Genomic DNA, 8,337 nt, shown 5'->3' with positions numbered 1-8,337 from the left:
GTGTTTGTATTAAACAAATTAAACAAACGACAGATAAGGTGTTGATCAGTGAGCTTCATTTGTGACTGACAGCCAGATGTGAATACCAGTAACTTTAAAAAAGAAATAATTTAAACCTTAATATTTACACTCGTCCCCCCTCATTTTCTCCCTGTCTTCCTAGAACCATACGAAGCCCCCCCTCCCCCGGCACCACAATCCTCTGCTAATTAGGACATATGGCTTCCACTTCTTCCTTCACTTGACAAACACGGCTTCAAAAGGACAGATGAGAGCAATTCACGGTTCGTGTCACAATAACAAGAAGAACAATGATATTCCTTGACTAAGTTTAATGTCTTCAATTTATAACACAAATCGTTCCAAAAATCCACGAACACATGCGTCACACATCACACCCAACATACTGCGAAAAAAGAAAACTGTACAAATGTGACATGATCAAACTATTATACATAGATATATATATAAAAAAAAGGGACTTATCAAGGTCACATGTCTTTCGTTTGTTGGTAGAAACTGTGTCGCAGTCAAACATACGTGATGCTCTTCATTCCATCGGCTGCTCCTGGCTCTCTTTGAACTCATTGACTCTTGCCTGGAACAAAATGAAAGAAACCGTTGTCAGAATTGGAGTTGACACAGCGCGGAGAGCGGCTTTCCTCTCACTGTGGGGCTAATGTAGAGAGCCACACAGCCAGCCCGGGGTTTCTTCCTGTATCCCACATGGAAATATTATCATTCCATGTGTGGATTCTAGGGTTTGCTTCTTACTTGCGCCGCGCCCCCCCCCTGTATAGAAAGGTTCAGCCTCTGACAAAGGAAGGCCACGTACGATGCTACCAGCTCAGTGCACAAGCTTTCAATGTAGATCCGCTGACGTCCAATTTATGTCGGCGAGTCAACAGGAAACGTGTGATTTATCTGTGAGCCGGCCAAATGTTGGTTGGACCGCATTCCACTTGCACCCACTTAAACGGCTCAATGGTGAACCGCTGCTGGTCAGCCTCTCTCAGTAAGCGGTGGACACGCAGGCTCACCTGGAAGGTGTTGAGGACATGTTGACAAACATCACTGAGCTCATTCAGGCCCCTGCGCAGCGGCTCGGTAGCCGGAATCCCCCCTGAAACAGACGGAGGATACAGTAAGAAACCCACCGCAACTAATAATAATGACAACACATTCATCTATCATCTCTTCAGGACTCGGCAAAAGTTGGACCGGTTGGCTTGATTGACATGATAAAATACATTTGCTGAGGCAGCCACATCAGTCTCTATTCGAGCATGTTGTTGTGGTAATCGAATCGATTTTTGTACTGAAAACAAAATAATGAAAAGAATTGTTTGTTGCGGTCCTATAACGGTCCCTCTTCTCCCGATTGATGTGGAAGCCCCCCCCCCCCCCATATGCATACAGAAATATCCTCTGGCTGAATGTCTAAAAGCGCGATGGAAACTAGGTTTTTTTTAGGTGCCTGAAAGGTAAATGTGTGGTTCCATGCCGTGGAGAACAGATTCCCCCGGCATCCTGATTCTTATCTCAACAAGAAGAACAAGTTGTTGTCTAAGTCTCGCAGAGTCCTTTCATGTGACGGTCGGAGCTCCTGTTATCTGTAGGCACTTTGTTTTTTTGTAACAAGGCAAGTAGTTATAACTCTCTGCAGAGAAGAACAAGAGTGAGTGTGTGTGTGTGTGTGTGTGTGTGTGTGTGGCTCAAAGTCAGCCACCGGCTTTTCGTGTTGGGCTGAGATGACAAGTGAATGCACCAGATTCCAATCAACGTGTTTACTCCGCAACACAGCCCCAAAAAGTTTCCTCTCTGGCTTTTCCTATGCATGTGTGCACACACAAGCGAACATAGACTACAAGAAGGAGAAAGGGAAGACGGAACGCCGTGGGGTTTTAAGGGGGTGGGTGTCTCTCACCTCGTGTTTGAATGCGAAAGTTGATCTTGCTCTCCGACGGATGGGTGATGGTGTAGCCACAAAAATCCACATCCACCCTGGCGGAAAGAAAAACAGGGACGGGGAAACAAGATTTGTGATTATCATCAATGTTTTGCTAAAAATGGGTGGAGGCGTGTTAGCGTTATTACAATTTCTCCACTTTTGACTCATCCCAGCTGACTGACTGAGAACAAAAAAACTGGGGAACAAAACTGCATACGCACTGAGAAGAGTCCCTTTGGAACATCAACATTATTGTTATTATCATTCATAATTGTCGGAATGTCTTGCATGAGTTGTGAGGAGAAAACGCTGGAGTCAAATCCCAAAATGACACAAGTTAACCATCAGTCATGCTCTTTGTTCTTCAAAACGTGCCACATGGGAGTAGAGGGGTTAAATCTGTTTTAATACAAAAAGGTCAAACCCTTGACGACATGCTGTTAAAAGTAGCACTTTGTTAAAAAAATACACCAACTTACATCTTCATGATCATATATCTGACTGAATTGCCCAGTGTATGGTCTTCATCATGCAGCACAAATGTCACACACCCCTCGTCAGCCCCATCAGCCTGGACCTAAAACCGAAAAATAAGAAGTATTTAATACAACATAAAACACCCACATGCACATTCCACTCTAAACAGAAACATCACCTCCTTAAAGATTATTGAGTGGGACAAGCAATCACATAAGAGATGAAACTATTATGCATTTCCAATACATCCATTATTTATGATGATGTTGACAAGGATGTGTGTAACATATTGGACAGCACACAGAGAAAGTGAGGGAACACTTGTTTCTGTTGCTATACTGCCCCCACGTGGAGAAACTCTGAGTCAGCTGTGGACGGAGAAGCTAATGTAAAGTAGGTGAAGTGAATTACGTTCAGGTAGCTTTAGCTTAGCTTTACATAATGCCACTCTCAATATCAGGCCACGAAACAACCTCTGTTCCAGTAAAGGGAACATCTTTTGATGTAGTTTGTGTTTCTGGTGCTATAATTGTTTTCGCACTGCTAGCTTCTGGTAGTGGTAGCTACCCACGTGAGGCGTTTACGGGCGGTCGAAATGCTGTAATTAGCTTCTTTAATTGAATATCTTCTTCCAAACAGAGTTTAACAATGACAAATACATTTAGCTATATATAGTGGCAAAGACCATACGGAGTTTAAGCATCTTACCATCTCCAGCACAGGTTTCTTTTCGCCTTCACCAGCCATGCTTCACATTCCGACTCTGTACGTCAATACATAAATTGGGTATTTACAGCCCTGATAGAGTCTGACAGGCAAGAAGGAAGGTTCAGGGCTTTGTGACGCTGCATTTAGTGGGCATATACATGTAGTGTAATGTATTGACTTCTTTTTTATCAAGAGACCACCCCTGCTCTGGTATGTTGAAGAATAACAATTGAGGGATACGTACACGTCGCATTATCTGTTAAATTGCCTGTAAGACCGTACAAAGGCTCCACTGGACCTGAAACCTGTCGCCATATCTTGACGTAGGTATAAAACCACATGACAATTCACCGCAAAACAGGAAGTTAAAAATGTAGTTCTTGAAACAAAGCAACTGAATAGAGTACGTGGCCTACGGAGTGTGTTAAAAACTACATTAACAACAACACAGGAGTGAGTTCGTGTTCCTGTCTGGAGGTTTTAAGACTTGCTAGCAGCTGATACTCCTTTAGATGTTGGGATTTGCGCCACATTCGCTACTTTGAACAGCGCCGACACACCGAGGTATTGGGTTCATTATTAGTTATATATAACCGCTAATTGCGTCAGCACCGTTGCTAGAAACGAGTAACGCAAACGTTATTGCGACACACAGCTAACGTTACATACCAAACGCCGTCATACACTTTAGTCAACAACGGTATGAGCTAGCGAGCCTGTTTATCAGCCACCGTTAATCTGGCTTTCGCTTTGGTTTCTCGTGATAACTGTATCACATCGCCAGTAGCGCGAGTGGGCTTGTTTGGCTAACGTTATTAACGTTTATTTTACACACACACACACCTCTCTTCTGTATTACATGTCATGTGATCCTCAGTTAAGCTACCTCCTCGTGCCCGTGGCCCTGTCACTAACACCTCTGCTGGTCTCGTGTGTTGCAGCGAGCAATAGAGCTGAAACCACAGCTGTTGCCATGGCAATCCTGTTTGCAGTGGTGGCTCGTGGAACCACCATCCTGGCAAAGCATGCGTGGTGTGGTGGCAACTTCCTGGAAGTGACTGAACAGATTTTAGCCAAAATCCCGTCAGAGAACAACAAATTGACCTACAGCCACGGCAGGTAGGACTCACTCTGTTATGTGGCTAAATGGGTGTGCATGTAGCATGCAGGCCTTTCCCAGCTTAGGAAAGATCATGTCCTACTAATATGTACAAGTGGTGAAGTGATCAGATAGTGTAACGTTATATTGTGATGAAATAGAGTGCACCATGGGTAAAAACTGTGGCACACGTATCTAGAGTGCTGTATGAAATTCCTAAATTGTGAAGGCAAGTGTAAACACATGCTTGTCAACTATTAATACGTACACAATAATTACTTGTCATTAGTTTAGTGCAAATTTCAAATGTCAGCAAATGCACTGCTGCAAATGACAGCCGTCAGCCATGTAGAGCTCAATTCCTTGCAAATCACAACGTTAGCAGCCACTTGGGTACGGCAATGTATTGTTGCTGATAGACACGATGAACTCCTCCGACATCATTATCCTACAGCGTGATGTAACCATCGTCACTAAGGGTCATTTTCATGCACATTGACACACTTCACAAAAAACGAAGTAATCCGGATTTTCCAGCAGAAATACAGCTGTGTTCACTGATTTATTTATAAAACTTCAAAAAGGTAACAGCGTTTGCATTTTCATGGCAAATTCGAAATATAATCTGATTACAGTTTATATAAACACGCTACTTCAACATGAGAAGCCCGTATTTATCCTAATTGCAGCACTTGACGAGCTCTATAAATACAGAAGGTGCATCACCGGAAACCCCAACATGAATCAATAAAGTGGCATCACGTGCCGCAAAGGCACAGCGCAAGGTGTCCTCACTCATAGTAGGTGAGAGGTGTCATTTTGAGTTACTGCGGTTTATCTGTAGTTAATGTTTTCTTCGACACATTTTACAGAGCACATAGTGTACTGTATTAAACTGCTTTAAATTGAATACATGTAATGTTGACATTTTTTGTCTTTCTTTTATAGCTATCTCTTTCATTACATCTGCCATGACAGAATCATATACCTGTGTATCACCGATGACGTAAGTATAGAGTTGGCTCAGCTATCTGTATTTATTTGTGTCTGGGTGAGTGGGAAGTTAAGTGATAGATTTTAAGGTCCCTTGAAATGCACTTTATGGAAATAGTTTAATATAAAAAAGATACAAAAATAAAAGGTATTGCACCCAAATGCGTCTCCAGCCCACGTTTGTGAAGTAATACATTGAGCTTTGACAACAGGAAGTAGAACAGTACAAACAACAGACACATTGTGACGCTATACAAAGGCATTTTTCATTTCCCGGGACCTTTTAATAGGAATGTGCTTAAAGTAATAACTCCAATATTTCACGGTCTTTGTACTGAAGGACTTCGAGAGGTCGCGCGCATTCAGCTTCCTCAGTGAAGTCAAGAAGCGCTTCCAGACAACGTACGGGTCACGAGCGCAAACGGCTCTGCCTTACGCCATGAACAGCGAGTTCTCCTCAACACTGGCCGCTCAGATGGTGAGTGTGGAAAAAGACCTGGAGCATGTAGAGCACCATTATGTTGTGAGGGCTCTGTGACGGCTTTTTACTTCTGTAGTCACACATGCTGATTTTAGTACCGTAATCACAATGTACGCTCCATTTCCTCTTCCCTTGTATTTGTAGAAACACCACTCGGACCCACGAGGATCAGATCGTGTCACTGAGACTCAGATGCATGTGGATGACCTGAAAGGCATTATGGTCCGCAACATAGGTGAGCTCATGAGTGTACCCACGGCACAGTGGCACTGAATGAACCTCTTTTATATGTGTGTGTGGCCATAAGATAATAATGAAATTAAATGTAAATTTAATCAAATCAGAGACAATTTAGTTTCTTCACTTTTAAATGAGTGCAGTGCATTGTGGTTGCACCAGTGACCTCTTCATTATGTTGTGCAGGTGAAGCACTGGTTTTGTGGCCCAAAGCACAAAAAGCTATGCAGATTTCACAAACCATTGGATATGAATCTCACTACACTGGACCTGTTTGATGTCTCCCGGGTTAACTCTGGCTCTCTTTGTGTCTTTTTACAGACTTGGTAGCTCAGAGAGGAGAGAAGCTGGAGTTGCTGATTGACAAGACAGAAAATCTGGTTGATTCTGTGAGTTTGAAGTCCAGTGTTTGTTTTGTGTTTTCTCCTGTTCATCCGACGTGTTTTCTAGTGCATGATGTTTGGCAATAGGCAGTGTACAGTAGTTTTGATCTTTTGACAGTAATCTAGTAAGCGACTTATCCACAAGTGTCGTCACTGGTGTTCCTTTCTCTCTCTCTCTCTCTTCACTCCATTTAGTCGGTCACATTCAAAACCACGAGTCGTAACCTGGCACGAGCCATGTGTATGAAGAACCTCAAGCTGACTGTTGTCATTGTGGTGGTGTGCCTGGTGAGTACTGGATGGAAACGGTTGTTAAGGGATGCAGGGTAATTGTTCTCTCGTCAATTTAGTGGATTATTACATATAATACATTAAATGGTTTTTTTTCATGAACATGGAAAATGACCCAGATGACTTACTAGCTACTACAGCTGTGATTTCCAGCTATGATGAGACTCAGCTGTCCTGTAAATCTCCTGTAGTTAACTTCACATCAATAACAACACATTGCAGCTAAGGCTGGGCGATATGGCCAAAAATCTTCCATCCTGATACAGGTCATTGCAAATCCCGATATCTCTCTCTCTCTCTCGCTCTCGCTCTCGCTCTCGCTCTCGCTCTCTCTCTCTCTCTCTCATATATATATATATATATATCATGATGATGTCTCTACATACGATTTAATCGCGATATGATTCAGTTGAAAGATGACTCACACTCAACCTGATGCATGACTCACGGCTTAACTTTGTACCCGTCCTCCTTTCAGGTGGTCCTTTACGTTATCGTTTCTGCTGCCTGTGGAGGCCTCAACTGGCCCACATGTGTCAAATGAGAGGAGAGAGGGGGGGAAAGGGAAGAGGGGGAGATGCACCTGTTCAACCCTGCCTGCCAGTGGACACCAAAGGAAACTTTCCTTCCCCTACTCCTCTAGCTTCAACATCGCCGGCAGATACATGCTGCTCCTCTTCCGGCCTCCTTCCTCTGCCCTTCTTTGATAGCGTGCACATTGACTTGCCTTCTGGACAGGGAGTCCCACCTCATACCCACACTAATGGACAGCAGCCATGTGGCCTAAAACTGATGTGGAACAACAATCTTGTCTTATACTAGTCTGGTACATTCATTCTGTCTCACGCACTTAGTGGCCTGATGTATCCGTTTGTGATACTGCCCTGTACCTACCTATGTATTTCATCCATTCAGACTGATACCGTCATGAACCACACAGATAGCAGAGATAGCTTTGTAATTTTCCTTTGGAAGTGACATATGGGACCTGCAAGTATAAGTAGCATGTTGCAGATCCATCAAGAAGGAATCCCACAATACAGTGTCTGGTCCTCCGTTACATAACTGAAAACTAATTTTTTGACAAAAAACAATGCAGGATACAGTACGTCTTAAGTGGCGAGTGTCTTGGGTTTTCTGATTTCCTTAATGTTTTATCGCAAAGCACAGTCGTATATTCTAGAATGGATGTTGTAAAATACCAGATATGATCATACAAATAAATATTGTTAATTTGATTAATTGTCCTGACTCAAACGATGTAATGGTTCTTTTAAATCAAGCCTGACATTTGAGCAAATCCTGATCTCTTTCCAGCCTTTTAATGGAGGATCCCTTTCAACCTTTTCACCTCTGCTAGGCTGTTCAGTGTGCCCATATGTTCATTCTGTTAACACAATGCACTTTTTACATTGTACATAGATTTGCTTCTGAGCATAATGTGGTTTATAATCATGTAATTATTGAATTATTGTACATCCAGATTTGACGTAATAAAATCTGATCAAGTTGGTGATCGCTTCAGATGGAAAAAAAGTGTTTTGATATTTGTGGCTTTCATTATAGACACCTGACCTAATTACATTGATAAGAGCTGAACTGATTCTTTCATTAATTGATTACAACTGTAAGAGTCTCGCAACTCATCACACTGTCAGAGTTCAAACAAACGACACTTCTTTATCCCGACCGCGGGACACAATAAGCTGACCTCCAG

The 8,337-nt window shown here is 42.8% G+C and overlaps 2 protein-coding genes across 3 annotated transcripts; one reads left to right on the top strand and one right to left on the bottom strand.

Annotated features, from left to right (window-relative positions):
- Positions 1-317: 317 nt before the first annotated feature.
- polr1d (RNA polymerase I and III subunit D) lies at positions 318-3,314 on the bottom strand. Its single transcript, XM_079268205.1, has 5 exons — positions 3,137-3,314; positions 2,431-2,528; positions 1,928-2,004; positions 1,041-1,123; positions 318-598 (listed from the first exon to the last, which is right to left on the bottom strand). The coding sequence occupies exons 1-5, from the start codon at positions 3,173-3,175 to the stop codon at positions 551-553; spliced, it is 345 nt and encodes a 114-aa protein (XP_079124331.1). The 5' UTR covers positions 3,176-3,314; the 3' UTR covers positions 318-550.
- sybl1 (synaptobrevin-like 1) lies at positions 2,805-7,858 on the top strand. Of its 2 annotated transcripts, none has more exons than XM_079268204.1 (8): positions 2,805-2,821; positions 4,078-4,255; positions 5,184-5,241; positions 5,569-5,706; positions 5,854-5,944; positions 6,268-6,335; positions 6,525-6,617; positions 7,099-7,858. In XM_079268204.1, the coding sequence occupies exons 2-8, from the start codon at positions 4,110-4,112 to the stop codon at positions 7,162-7,164; spliced, it is 660 nt and encodes a 219-aa protein (XP_079124330.1). In that variant the 5' UTR covers positions 2,805-2,821; positions 4,078-4,109; the 3' UTR covers positions 7,165-7,858. The 2 variants fall into 2 exon arrangements, with proteins under 2 accessions (XP_079124330.1, XP_079124329.1); XM_079268203.1 differs by lacking the exon at positions 2,805-2,821 and adding an exon at positions 3,610-3,700.
- The last annotated feature ends 479 nt before the right edge of the window (positions 7,859-8,337 follow it).

Source organism: Melanostigma gelatinosum, assembly GCF_949748355.1.
Source record: "Melanostigma gelatinosum genome assembly, chromosome: 5".
NCBI lineage: Eukaryota > Metazoa > Chordata > Actinopteri > Perciformes > Zoarcidae > Melanostigma > Melanostigma gelatinosum.
This window is presented reverse-complemented; position numbering and strand designations above follow the sequence as displayed.

Excerpts from the sequence above, each read along its gene's own strand:
- polr1d (XM_079268205.1), bottom strand. The coding sequence starts at position 3,175 with ATGGCTGGTGAAGGCGAAAAGAAACCTGTGCTGGAGATG. Across the intron at positions 2,529-3,136 it reads AGAAACCTGTGCTGGAGATG|GTCCAGGCTGATGGGGCTGA; the intron begins GTAAGATGCTTA and ends TTTCGGTTTTAG. Across the intron at positions 1,124-1,927 it reads CTTTCGCATTCAAACACGAG|GGGGGATTCCGGCTACCGAG; the intron begins GTGAGAGACACC and ends CGTCTGTTTCAG.
- sybl1 (XM_079268204.1), top strand. The coding sequence starts at position 4,110 with ATGGCAATCCTGTTTGCAGTGGTGGCTCGTGGAACCACCATCCTGGCA. Across the intron at positions 5,707-5,853 it reads CAACACTGGCCGCTCAGATG|AAACACCACTCGGACCCACG; the intron begins GTGAGTGTGGAA and ends TTGTATTTGTAG. Across the intron at positions 6,618-7,098 it reads TCATTGTGGTGGTGTGCCTG|GTGGTCCTTTACGTTATCGT; the intron begins GTGAGTACTGGA and ends TCCTCCTTTCAG.